We start from the raw sequence: 15,118 nt of genomic DNA on the forward strand, positions 1-15,118 counted from the left end.
AATTTTTATTGGTTCTTTGAGAATTTCATACAGACTATTTTATCGTATTTTTTCCATCCTCCAACCTCTTCTATATCCCCTACCCACCCAACTTCATGCTATTTCTTTTCCTTAAAAAGAAAGTTTTTAAGCATAGTTTTGAACAAGCAAATATGTCAATTGGAAAATATTTACAAATCTTATTGAGGAATACTTACTGATAAACTCAGTTGGACTTTTACTATGGTCATCTGTTTTGTAAGTTTTTTAACAAACGAAATCAGAGTAGGTTTAGAGTTACTCACGTAGTGGTTAGCCTGACTTCAAGATAGATGCTGAAAATGAATTCTGATTTATTGTTCCTAGTCCAGAGTTTCTGGAAAACTTCTATTAAAAACCAGTTTTGTGCCTACATGAAACCTGTTTCTCACAGAGGTTGTTAATACTGAAAGAAGTAACATTTAATTTTATGATTACAGCAGTCTTACTATTTCCCTTAAATTATATTTAGTATTTCCTCTTTTGTTCCTACCTTTACCTTCCCTTATCTTTCTCTTTCCCACAGAAAAAATTATGACATCAACATCCAAAGGCATTCTTCGCCCATTTCTAATCGTCTGCATCATCCTGGCCTGCTTCATGGCGTGTCTGCTTATTTACATCAAGCCGACCAACAGCTGGGTCTTCAGTCCAATGGAGTCTGCCAGTTCTGTCCTGAAAATGAAAAATTTCTTCTCCACAAAATCTGATTATTTTAACGAAACCACTATTCTGGTTTGGGTGTGGCCGTTTGGGCAGACCTTTGACCTTACATCCTGCCAAGCGATGTTCAACATCCACGGATGCCATCTCACGACGGACCGCTCACTGTACAACAAATCCCACGCTGTCCTGATACACCACAGAGACATCAGCTGGGATCTGACCAATTTACCTCAGCAGGCGAGGCCACCCTTTCAGAAATGGATTTGGATGAACTTAGAGTCACCCACTCATACTCCCCAGAAGAGTGGAATTGAGCACTTGTTCAACCTGACACTAACTTATCGCCGTGATTCCGATATTCAAGTGCCTTATGGCTTCTTGACGGTGAGCACAAATCCCTTTGTGTTTGAAGTGCCAAACAAAGAGAAGCTGGTTTGCTGGGTTGTGAGTAACTGGAACCCTGAGCATGCCAGGGTCAAGTATTATAACGAGCTCAGCAAGAGTATTGAAATCCACACCTATGGGCAAGCATTTGGAGAATACGTGAATGACAAAAACTTGATTCCCACTATATCCACTTGTAAATTTTATCTTTCCTTTGAAAATTCAATTCACAAAGATTACATCACAGAAAAGCTTTACAATGCATTTTTGGCCGGCTCAGTACCCGTTGTCCTGGGACCATCTAGGGAAAATTATGAGAATTACATTCCAGCTGATTCATTCATTCATGTGGAAGATTATAACTCTCCCAGTGAGCTGGCAAAATATCTAAAGGAAGTTGACAAAAACAATAAGTTGTACCTTAGTTACTTTAACTGGAGGAAGGATTTCACTGTCAACCTCCCACGATTCTGGGAATCACATGCATGCCTGGCTTGTGATCATGTAAAAAGGCATCAAGAATATAAGTCTGTTGGTAATTTAGAGAAATGGTTTTGGAATTAAAGTTTTCATAATTTTCACATTTAGTGAAATATATGAATGTGACATCATTCAAGTTCTGAGGATAAGAAGAGAAACACTTTGCTTTTGGGTCACAGGTTACTTTTTCCACCCTCCGTTGAGTAAGATGTATATTTTGATGAAATTTTTAAGAGCTCAGAATTAGCGGTCACTCTTCTGGTTTTAAATTATCCTGTATATATGTGATAATGAGCACTGGAAATAATTTATTCTTCCTTCTCACTTGTAAACATTCTTTTTCACATTTTATAGTTGCCTGTAAAGTAAGGTTACGATTCAATTGTTTCTACCCCAACCCGATCTATAATCTGTTTGGGAAATGGAAAAATGCATATCCTAAAATTTGAAAAATTTTTACCAAGGATTATAATGTCTAGATTCTAGCTTGCATAATGTTAACAAAGAAGGATTAGAGTATCAGTTAATTCTTAACATCTTCGATTTCAGAGTTGAACACTGTGTATAAATGATGTCGTTTTTACCTGTTTACCACATTTGTGAAGATGAACTTATGTAGTAAATAAGAAATATATGAAGCAGAAATGTTTTAGACTTTACATTCATTTTCATTAAGTTGTTTTGCAAATGCAGACTCTCAATATCTTAAAATATCCAAGAATTTTGAGATATACAATTTATGTGATATTTTTAATGCCTAATAACAGCTAGGAGAAGCTTTGTCCCCTTTCAAATCCTTAACATTGCCATTTTTGCAAAAATAAACAATTTCCTCATAAAACAAGTAAAATGGTATCTGCAATACAGATAAAATACATAAATTGTGCCATTTACATAATTTTAATTACTTTGTCCATTTGAGATAGTTTCCAAAGCATCAATATTTACAAGTTTTATTTTTCCATATTTTGTAATAAAAGCATATAAGACTTGAAAGTTCTATCCTTTCATTAAAAAAAAAACCTAAACAACATTATTACAATTGGTATATATATAAAATTGGGAACTTTCAAGAAACAGACAGTGCTAACACAGAATATGATCTCAAAATATTTTTATTAAATAAATTAATTAACAGGGTTGAAAAATCATGGATAATTTTTATTTGTTTCAATAAAGGAACAGTTCTAGTCTATGGTTACTAACTGAAAATTATGTTTTTATTGTGTTTTTAAAACAATTCATGCATAGCATATGTTGTTATGATATTCAGGGCTGTATAGAACCAGTATAAGCTTATTATTGCACAGAATTTGGGGGCTTGGCAGAAATTCTCTTTTGAAAGTTTAGAGGAAGTAGACGAACATATGAAGACAAAGTAGATTAAGGGCGAAAAAGCAGATACCTAAGACTTTTACAGAAAATTATTCTCCAAAGGATTCCTAATGCTTGTGTTCTACTCTACTCAAAACCTACAGGAAATGTAATGTTCTGATGAAATCCAATTGGATCTTTTGTGGCTCATTATAGGTTTCCTATTAACTGTTACAACCAACACAATTTACAATCACTCTCTGTATAGATCACGGGGAAAGATAAATTTTAGTTCAGTTAGCTGGTAATTGTGTGCCCTGTGAGAGAATGAGCTTCCCTGGCATGGGAAGGATTTGAAAAAATACTCCAGAATTAAACAGAAACTTGGGTTTCATGTTCATTTTTTTCATAAATAATTATACACAAGATAAACACAACAATATAATACAAAAATAAAGATGAGAACGTGTTGTCACTGCCTTAAAGGGGCTTGTGAAAGAGAGCTTCCTCTAAGTTCCATTGTGTGCAACTCTTAATGGAGATTGTATAAGTCACTGTTCATTTACTAAAAAAAAAAAAAAAAAAAAAAACCAAAAAAACCTACTAATGAATTTACCCAATTGTTTTGCTACTCAGCATGTGTTGGAGCTGCAAGCTCTTTCCATCATTTGATCTGACAAATATTTATTTCTTCTGTCCACATTGTTTTATGTATATGGAGGAAAAGTGCATACGCATGGGTACTGTCCTAAAAGCTCTACCATATATTTATTTGTTTAAAAGCTAATTTCAGACATTTACATTTATTCATTATCTTTTTGATCCATAAAATGTAGATACCTAAAGATGAAATTCAATGCTGAGCTTAGAAAGCATTTTCTCTGAAATCTGGAAAGCATCTAATGGTGTTTCCATCCACCATTGCTAAACTGGATGCTAAGAGACCTGGAGGCAGCTAGCTGTCTCTTCTGTTGACAGTAAATTTGAGCTTATTCTTGGAATGAAACTACAATTAAATGCCAGAAATATAAACCAAGCCAAGACAACAAGTATTTCATTAGAGCATCTATACATTGTGAGCCTAATCCAAGCCATAGAAATGAGTGTTTGTATTCCAAGTGAACAGTGACTAGCCAGCTTTTAAACCAGAGAAAATCACAACAATATTCATAAGCTAAACTCATTTTTCTATCTGAATTAATTATATATAAAGCATTATTTAGTCATGACATATGTTGAAAGACAGTCATTCAAACCCCACACATAGTGATAGTAGAGATTAGAATTTAAGGATCCTATTGCTGTTAAGCTCATGTTCGTCTCCACCCCTTCTACATCTTATTGTACAAATATGTCCCAATTCCTGCCATGTGAATATCACTTTGGCATGTAAGATGGTAAGCTCTGGGACTTCAATTTTTGAATATATAGTTAACAAACCTTTAAGGGTTGGCACTTTTTCTGATTTGTTTTAGCAGCTGATCGTGAGCAGAAAGAGTGAGCTTTGTTATCTGTTGTAAGTAAGAAATAACAACTGAAAAGATCCGCCACTGGCCACTCACAGTTTTTAAAGGATATCTCATGTGAAAGAGAGATTGATTCAATCAACTTGGCTTGCGGTTGGTTATAATAAAGACTGATAACATGTCTGGGATTAAACTATGACTCTAAAAAGGCTATTGACAGGTTTTCATTTCAAATGCAGAAAGTCTTTACAATCAGTACTCTGAATATTTAATTGCTAATTATTGCAGGCCTTATTAATAAGAATATGTAAATGATTATTTTAAAGTTCTCTAATAAGAACATATACTGAATTATCCATACCTATCTGCATCCATATTTGAAGAAGGAAAACCATGACAGTCATTTATTTTAGGACAACCATGACTTGATATGAAGTAGAAACTATAAAAAATAATGTTAGTGGGAAAAGAGCAACAACTTACTATGAAAAGCATAGCCTTAAAGTGTGCAAACTTGGGCTAAAAGCATTGAGGTATAAAATGAGTGTAGTAAGAGATTGCTCGTTCATTTCCTGTCTGCCCAGACCTGAATAATCACATAGAAACAATATTAATTATAACACTGTTTGGCCAATGACCCTAGCATATTACTAGCTAGCTCTTGCATCTTTAATTAACCCATGTCTATCAATCTATGTATCGCCATGAGCTTGTGACCTACCTGTAAGGTTTCTAAGGTTCTGACACGTCCTTCTCCTTCAGAGCTACATGGCATCTCCATGACTCCATCTACTCTCTATTTTTATTTCTGTTCAGATTTTATGCCTGACTTCCCTCTGCTTAGCCATTGGCCAAAACAGTTTTATTCATCGACCAATAAAGCAACACATATACAAAATGACATCACACAACAAACAGATTACTTAAGGAATTTGCTAAGTCTTTAAATTCTTCTAATTAGAGATTAAATAAGGGAGGAACAAAAAAAGTTACTAAGATTTTTTTTTATTTACTTGTCTTTTTTTCAGACTAGATTTCATGGCAGCTACTCACCCAGAAAGCGATTTGTGTGGGTTAATGTTTCATGACGTTTAGATCTCCATATTCTTACTTTATGTTTAATCATGTCTGTCACCTGCCCTGAATTCTAATCTCAAGGGAGGAAGTATTAAAATTTGTAGTCAAGCTGATGAATAGAATAGACATTAGAAGCTAAAGGGTACGTAATTTCTGATGAAGGATAGGTCACTAATAATTGCCTAGTCAATGGTTACATCAGTGAAATTAGTGGACATGAAAAATACTTTTAATGTAGTTAAAATACCAGCTTCTTCCGGACAAAGGGAGATAATTTTTATATTAACTTTACTGTTCACATGCTCCCTGGATAGAGCGAGTAGACTGTATGAGTTCTTCTTATTGTGCTTTGAGAATCAAGAAGAGGTGCTGGAGTTCCAGAGGTCCTGAGTACAATTCCCAGAAACCAGGATGGTAACTCACAACCATCTGTAGTAGGATCTGATGCTTTCTTCTGACATGCAAATATGCATGCTGAGCACTCATACATAAAATATAAATAGATAAAATTTTTTAAAAAAGAACTCAAAAGAAATAAAATGCTAAAAAAGATTAAACTATATTCGGAACTTGTTGGTTCTATTCTATTTTAATATTAATCACTCACCAGCTGTTTCTAATAGAAAATAAATGGTTATGTAAATAGCATACAAAATGAAGCACCATGATAAGCAAATATGTATTATCAAACCGTGAGAAGAGAAAGCAGTTTTACCCTTCATCCCTTGCTAATTGCATTTGTTGTACTGTGAAGGTACTGCAAAAATCAGTCAGTCAGGTGATTTTTCAATTGGGGGAATCTCTACTCTGGAGACTTTATAGCACTTTGAAAATGGGTAAGCACTGTTCCTATCTGAAGTGTGGTCCCTCTTTGTAATTCATGTTCAACCCATCCATATTCATAAGCAGTTAATAGAGTTTAAATGGGAGACACACTGTTAAGTTAGAAATATAAGTAATTCTACCCTAGGTAATCATTGCAACACATTGTAGCCTTGAGAGGGTCACTTAACCTCTCTGGACGACCATGTCCATGAGGATTCCTTCAACACTGCTGCCCTTTAGTACAGGGCCTAAATTTATATATGCGTAAATTTAAATTTCAAATTTCATTGCCCGTCTAGAAATATTTTTGGAAGTTAATGCTCCAAATAGAATTCCTTTTTATTTTTCTACATCAATATATAAATATCTAAAACATGAAACATGAAACTGGTTACCTTAATGATGGAAAGAATATAATCTTGGTTCTTTATTGAAGCTTACAATGTAGAAAGTGCTCAGTTAACTAATCTCTCTCCTGTATTGGCTTCCTCTTAGGTCTTTTGTAACATACTGCACTTTGAGACTTTGATTGCCTGTAGAAAAATCAACCATATATTGAAGTCTATTCTAAAATAATTCAGATTCTTTCTGTAATATTAAAATTCTTACTATAATAAAACTATTTATTGATACAAAACTCAGGAAGTCTGTTGAAGCTCTTCAGGCATGTTGTCACCAACAGGAATATACAGTTTGATTGTATAAGATTGTGAGCATAAATTTAGAAATTTTATTCTTTCAACCCATAACTAATTAACATCCACTCATTTAACACATTTTGAGTGTATTTGAATTTAAAAGAAAATTTCCTATCATTAATTTTTTAAAGCATTACCCAAAGCATTGTTTCTACGTCATGTGATCTAGAGTTTGTAAGAGACATTTGTTAATAATATGACAACTGGCCCCTGTTTTAGGCATTTAGGATCTTTTCAAATTAGAATAAAAAAAATGAAGAAGGGAGGAGTCATGCTATTAGTACCCTGTACCTGACTGACATCTGCCTTGGGGACTCCCTAAATCAATGGTATCAGAATTATTTACATCATTTCAAATACTGCTATATGCCATTCATTCCCCAGGTCTATATTTTTAATAACTCCCTAGACAATTCTGACATGTTGCCAGTTTTAACAGTCTGTGTTCTGCTTATTAAATAGAAATCATTCTATATTCAAACAATACAGTCATGCAATACTGCTCACTTGTAATCTTCTAAAATATTGATATGTATTACTATATTTCATAACTCAAGATGTTCCTCATACCTAATTATGCCTTACACAGCTGTGCTTCTCTTCAGCTAATACTGTGATTTAGGACAAACAATTTACCATTTCCAGTTATTTACCAGGAGAATTTTTTGCATTCTCTCCTTTAGCTTTTAAATGCTTTTTTTTTTCAGCACAAAACCAAGAGTAGACACTTATTAGGGTCTCTTGCAGCCAACAAGCCATCGAAAATGCCTGACCACTTGCTTTCCTGGGTCTCAGCAGCCTGTGGGATATGACAATGAATTATAACACTGTAGACTGTCCACAATCATGAATTGAGAATTAAACGCAAGTTATGTTATTCACTAGCTGTGCTTGAGCTCTTCGTCTCTGTTAACTCTCAGATTTTGTATATCTATCATGAGGGTAGCCTATCTTGAAAACAAATGAATGTATCTCTAAAATAATAGACGATGATATATACATATATTTATGTGTATGTGTGTGTGAATGTTCTACCCCTAATCTATCCCTCAGTTGTAAAAGAGAGTAAGAGAAATCTAGAACATATCAAAATTTCAGCTCTAACATCTGTTGATGTAAAGTGGGAAGCTCACAAGAATTGCTGAAAATTTTAAAAAGCCAAAGGGTAAATATCCAATTGAAGGGATACGCACAAACATAGTATGGAAGCATGCAGTAACATCTCCTGAAATTAAAAAGTCCAGAAAGGGTCGCTGCATGGTGGCAGTGATGGATAGACACAGCTTGCCTCACTAAGTACATAGGCTATCTCCTAAAATAAGCAGACCTTGTTTGTCTTCCCTGTTATGAGGAATCATTAAATTAATGTTAATTTAGCTCCTAATAAGGTCACACAGCTGAAGTTCAAGGATAGAATAGCAGAAGTAGTTTCAAATACAATTTTCTGGTGAGCAAATCACTCACAGAAATGTCTATTAACCTGCCTGACTGTTCCACATCAACAGTGGCCTAGGCACACAACCAAGTAAGGGCAATTTGCAAGAGAACCCAGCCTCCCTTTACCTTTCCCAAAGATTACAGAAAATGAAAAAGTCAAAATGTTAAGATAGAAACTCATTAAACAGAAATTAATTGGTTCAGTGGTGCAGAAATGAAATAATTGAGCCAGGCTGTGATTAAGTCTCCACAAATTGCAAAATAAATACGAGTTTGACATAAACAGTCACAACTGTGTATATATATAATTTTTAAATTGAATGGCCCAAAAGATACACTTAAGGAAAATTTTCACATGAAAAAAGAGATAATTGAAAATAAGATGTTAATTATTTTTAATTGTGCTTCCTTAAGAGATATTAGAAATATCATATCTTAAAAGAAAGCCTCAAAAATTGAATTGGTTTACTGAATTCTCTGGCAACCGAATATTTTTAATAAGTTAAATATGTAATGGACATTAAATAAAAGACTACTAGAACTATAACTGTGATAAACATATAAAGTAAAAAGGGGAGTTACAGGTGATTTCTCTATAATCTAAAATTGGAGAAGCATGTTAAGCTAACTTTTCCACACATGACTGAATTTCATTTTGATTAATGAGGGTATAGCGGCTAGATAAACAGGCTTGGAAAAAAATAGTTTACAAAGACTCGATTAACATCCTGGACCCAGGACTACTTATTATGTAAGAAATGGATGCAAGTAAAAATGCATCGCCCTGTTTCAAACTGCCCTCACTATCTTCCTTCAGGCCATAGTTGAGACAATCCTAGAGATGACTTCCTTGTCAATGTGAGATCACCAAAGGAATGCACAAATGGATTAGGATATCATGTATCTCCATGGGCTATGATGAGACCTGCGTCCAGATTAACTGATGGTCTACATAAATCTGGTAACCACCTTCTTTACAAGAAGGCACGATTTAACACAAATTCTAGTGCATTGTTTTAAAAAAACTAATCAAGGGACATTGTGCTTTTTTTTTTCCTTTTTCTTTCTCTGTCCCTTAAAATCACATGTGATAGGAGTCCTATTACGTTATAAGTCCCTAGGAATCAAAGCAGGTGTTGTGGGGGTGAAAGGTAAAAGGGAACACTCCATTTCATAAATGCACTGAATATACTTTTAGAAATAAGTTATCTTATCATTAGTGTTGTGATCTATTCTGTATCTATACCAGGATGGGATAAAATAGTGTTTTCTAAAACACAAAATAAAGAGCTTAACAAGTCGAAATTTAGACCCAGGTTTACATGATTCAGAGAGAAGAGAGCATCAAGAAGAAACAAGAAAATGTGAAGAGTTAAACTCATGATCAAAGTCCATTTTAGCTTTTAGCAACTATGGTGTAATTTGATAGCATTTCTGAGCCACAGGTTCCTCGATTGTTATCCAAAGGTGATAGACTGTCATTAGATTCACCTACGAAACTCTTGATAAACACGGACATTGGTCAGAAATCCTGATCAGATATATGGGCTACCATATACTCTAGACGTTTCCTCCATGCTTTCTTCCAGGTGGCTATGTGCTATAGCTGGTAAGAAAGGGGCAGACCATTCCATATAACGCTTGGAATAAAGTACTGCCAAAGAAGAACGCTGTAGTGAAGACCCAGAAAGGAGGAACAGAGTATGTGCCTACCACCTTGATTCTGCTCAAGGTTGCCATATAAACCATAGTCGATGCTTGTCTTGAGTAGTTTGAGTCATTTCCATAAAGGGACTCATACTCAAGAAACGAAGGTCAAAGCAATCACACTAAAACAAAATGTGCCAGTTCTTTCAATATGTAAATTCTAAGGACCAGTAAGCCCTAAACGACTTTGAAAGCAATTGTATGTTTTATTATTGTACTGTAATTTGCACTACGATATTGTCATGTTCAAGCAAATTTAATATGCTCTCTAATGCCAAATGTATAGATCGTAGGTTCAGGTTATTTCTTATAAGAATTACATTGCATTGTGCCAGTTGTTTAATGCTATTAACTTTCCCTTGGTGTTATTATGATGCAGAGCCAACAGGGTTGTTGTAAGCACACTAATTAGTCATCTAGGATTTTATAGATAAAAATCATACATTGATCAGAAATCACTTTTTTACTTATTTTTTTGTAGAGTATTTTTCCACACTTGAAATAACATGATTATTTTATATCAAACATCAGTTTTTCTTTGAAATCTTATTTTAGTAGCCAATGCATGTTTGAAATAAGATGTTAAATATTATGATAATATTAAGGTTGTGTTTGTAAATGGAAAATATGCATGCTATAATGAACCATGCAGCTTTGGGGGGGGGTGTTTTTCCACTGCCACCTTACATGCAAGCATTGTCTTAATCTGTGTGCATGATTCACATTCTTTCAAGAGTCCTTTTGCAATATTTACATAGTGAACTGTGAGTCTTGGTGCTGATGAGCCCCTGTGACAAGGCAGAATACTGTCCTGCTTTAGTTTTTCTTCCAACTTTGCATTATAGTGTTATAAAATTTCCCACAAAACCTTTTACTTGGGGTTGTCAGCAATTAACTACAACAAATAAAATAATTTGCTGTCAAATCTTACAAGTGGCAGCATAGAAAGTAAAAGTTTCTAGCATGAAGATGTGAAAAAGTCATTGTACAATGTTCCATTATATGAATACAATATTCTGGCAGCTCTTTGGATAATCAAGGAAAGCTTATCATTTTTGAAACACTGCCAAATCAGTACTACTGCCAAAAAGGAGAAACACTAAGTCAGACCTGCATTATACCTGAGCACTAACAGACTATCCAGTCCGCAACCAATTGGTACAGCAGAGATGGGAGAATGGTAGACCAAATCTTTTGTTTCTTAGTAATTTGCAAAATGTAGAAGAATTTTGAATTTTGGCAACAGAGATACGCCTTTACATGCTGGGAAAATCACAGCAATCTGAAAATAAAAGTCCTTCTGGAAAGGATGTGCTCAGGCATTTTGTTTGTTTGGTCTTATTTATATTAGAAAAAAAACCTTTTGTTTTTGAAAGGCCTAATTTTAGGCAGGTAATACGAGTAAACCAATTTCTCCCTCCCATAATGAGCAGTCATTTATCATAACATATAACGGGCGGAACATAGCTTTCAGTAAGGAATTACTGAATTACCAGTATAAACTTTCACCATGTTGGAAGGTGATATCCTTGTTATATTAACAAAGCAAAGAAACCCTAGTAATGTTTATTTGCTTATTTATTTATTTACAGTAGATTGTTTCTTTGGAGTCTAATTTTTAACAGCATCAATGAAGTTAATATAACGCTAAGAAAATTGACTCTAGTTACTATTCCAAGTCAAAATCCCGAGATTGAGTCCCCCTGTAGTCCAAAAGTAAAGCATTGACTCAAATGATGAACAGCCTGCCTGTTCAGCCACAGAGAGGATGACTTTGTCAGTCATGATATCACAAGTGTGAGCAGCCTGTCCTGTCACAGAAAGGACGACTACATCATTCACTCATGATATTTCAGGTGTATGAAAAGATGAATATGCCATTTATGATACTGTAGGTGTGTAAAACTCGGCAAGCATCTGATCTGGTCTCGTAGTTTGATACTGCATGCATCCCTTCATTGAATTCACCTGTAAATAACAACACTTTGTGGCAGCTAAGTAAATATTTAATCAGCCACGAAAGGCATGATGTCATAGGAAATCCGTACTTTCAGCTGTTTGGAGAAATTGTACTTGCCATAAAATAAACCGGAGCTGCCATTTGAAATTTTCTTCCCTTAAAAATATGTCATTACCATGTATGCTCCTGATCATTGATGCCTCTTCAGGCTTATAACTCTATGATGTGATTGCTACAATTTTGTGAAATTCTGTCTAGCAATTAATGATTTTTACAATCTGCACAAAGATTCCAATGCAGAAAAATAAATGTGTAAAGAATTTGAGCCTGTATGTAAGAAGTCTCTTACATCACATTTACGATATTCAGTGTAAATACCTCACTGATTTGACACTGGAGTTATTAGATGTGTAAATAATGATGTTCTGTTTGGGCCTAATTAATTCCTGTAATGTGAATATTTAAAATAAAATAATTCGATTCAAATGTACAATCGTTAGTTTTGCTTATGTGCAATGATTATATTCAATTTATCGACCCAGAATTTATTTTCACTCACATGCAAATCTAGACTTGCTGATAGTGAATTAAAATATACTTATCAGGTTACACATTTATTATAGATAGCAAACCAAACATCATGGCGTTTGTTTAAGCATTGTTTTAATGGGTTTAGTACCATAGCCAAAATCATTAATAACTGAAATTTTGTGTATGGGGATCAGGACAACCTCATTGTGTCCTGATCATAACTTTGAAAACCTTGGTTTCTGTTACCTTCATTCTCTGATTCTGTACATCCCCATCTCAGCCTTCTAATGCAGGCCTGCGAGTCAACAACAGCTACAATCTCAATATATATCTACTGTGGACATCTCCTTTCAAACACCTGCTTTTGTCTTCTGGTGGCCATTTGTCCACCACTGTGGAAGAATTTCAACACATCTCACTTCTCTCATCTTTTATGTAATGGTACTGGCTGGTACTGCAAACTTAACTTCTTCCTTACATTGAATTGATCATAAGACATCTCTTACATACGATGCTTTTCTTATGATTTATTGCAATTGGCTTAATTAAGTTAACATAATTTCAGAAAACTTTTACCTGCACTGACCAACTCCTCAAAGTTTCAAAATCCAGGTTTTGCCCTATCATTAATAATAGAAATAAATAAGAAAATATGACAGGAAAAATTCAACTAGGGCGTAGCTAACCAATAATCTCTGCTACCCTACTTCCTAAAACTCACACACTTACTAAAATTCTTCATGGATGTGTCCATTTTTAGGTAAACTCCTGATTTGGTAGCAAGCCATTTTGTCCTTTTATATTTGACTTCCTTACAAATTGTCTAGACTCTTACTTGCTTCTACTTCATCCTGCCATTGCCGTCTCCCATGCCACCCACTCCCAAGGCAGTCTTGTCATTAACACCTCACATATCCCCCCACTTCCCAGGCAATTCCTCTCGCTGCTCAAGTCCTAGCATCCTTAATAATATATTCAAAAAATATATGCTATGATTCAAAATGCATTCCAGATATAAAATATTTCAAAATATTCTAAAACAAAAGGATACAGAAAAAGTTGTTATCATTTTTATAGAAGTGAGCAAATTATATAATTATATAGTCAGCAAATTATATAAGTCTTTCAATGGAGATCTGAGCAAAGTCTTAAGGAGAGAATATTCTGTCCTGTAAGCAAGCTTTGTAATTTTAAGGGCCCATTCATGAAAACAGACATACAAACTAATAAATGTTTAGTAGATTACATGATTGGAGCTGGCTTACCTTGATTTGATTTACACTGCAACAGCAAGAGTTTTTGAAAGTTTATGAGCAGATGTACAATACGTGGAAACCACAAAATACATATTTATGATCTTGTAAATCATTTAAAAATGAAAGCCGTATCCCTTCTTGTGTCTAAATGTAAGGTATGTTAAGATACAGTATATTTATTTAGAAAAAAGAAGCACGATGTGGAAGCCCAAAATATCGGTGTCCTGGAGACAGACTGCTCATGTACAGCTCTCAGAGCTGCCTCTTCTAACTGTAAAATTCATGAGCACCACTTCACTATTTCTTCATCTTTTTTTTCACTTTTTTTTATTAAAGATTTCCATCTCCTCCCCTCCTCCTCCCCCTTCCCTCCCCTCCCTTCCACCCATACCCCCTCTCCACCGCTCTCCAAGACAAAGAGCCATCAGGGTTCCCTTCACTATGTTAAGTCCAAGGTCCTCCCAGCTCCCCCTAAGTCCAGGAAGGTGAGCAACCAAACTGACAAGGCTCACAGTGAGCCCGTCCATGCTGTAGAGTTCATGTTCATTGCCGTTGTCCTTGGTTTCTCAGTCCTCCTCCACCATCAGCCACATTCAGAGAGTCCGGTTTGGTCCCCTGTTCCATCAGTCCCATTCCAACTGGACTTGGTGGTCTCCCGTTAGATCTGTCCCACCGTCTCAATGGGTACACGCACTCCTCACGGTCCTGACTTCCTTGTTCATGATCTCCCTCCTTTTGCTCCTCATCGGGACCTTGGGAGCTCAGTCCGGTGCTCCTATGTGGGGCTCTGTCATTTTCTCCATCCAATGCGAGGTGAAGGTTCTATGGTGATATGCAAGATATTCATGAGTATGGCAATAGGATCTGTACATTTCTGGCACCCTCTCCTCAGCTGCCCAAGGACCTAGCTGGGGGCGTCTTCCTGGACACCTGGGAACCCCTCTAGAGTCAAGTCTCTGCCAACCCTAGAATGGCTCCCTTAAGTAAGATATATAATTCCTTGTTCCCATATCCACCCTTCCTATATCCCAACCATCCTATTCCCCCAAGCTCTTCCCATCCTCCACTTCACACTTTTCTCTCCCCATCCCCTCCTCCCCCGAGGGAAATAGAAAACACCATCCTGAGTGGGGTAACCCAGGCCCAAAAAGATGAACATGGGATGTTCTCACTCATAATTGGGTTCTAGCCATAAATAAAGAACATCGAGCCCATAATGCGTAAAAAAATCCTAGAGAAGCTATATAAGAAGGTGAACCCAAAGAAAAACATATAGTTATCCTCCTGGATACTGGAAGT

General features: G+C 35.4%; 1 protein-coding gene across 1 annotated transcript; it reads left to right on the forward strand.

The window, feature by feature from the left end:
* Positions 1-552: 552 nt before the first annotated feature.
* Positions 553-1,632, forward strand: Fut9 (fucosyltransferase 9). The gene has a single exon (XM_038348408.1). It carries the CDS (start codon positions 553-555, stop codon positions 1,630-1,632), a length of 1,080 nt encoding a protein of 359 aa, XP_038204336.1.
* The last annotated feature ends 13,486 nt before the right edge of the window (positions 1,633-15,118 follow it).

The sequence above is a fragment of the Arvicola amphibius genome, chromosome 11 (genome assembly GCF_903992535.2).
Source record: "Arvicola amphibius chromosome 11, mArvAmp1.2, whole genome shotgun sequence".
Lineage (NCBI taxonomy): Eukaryota > Metazoa > Chordata > Mammalia > Rodentia > Cricetidae > Arvicola > Arvicola amphibius.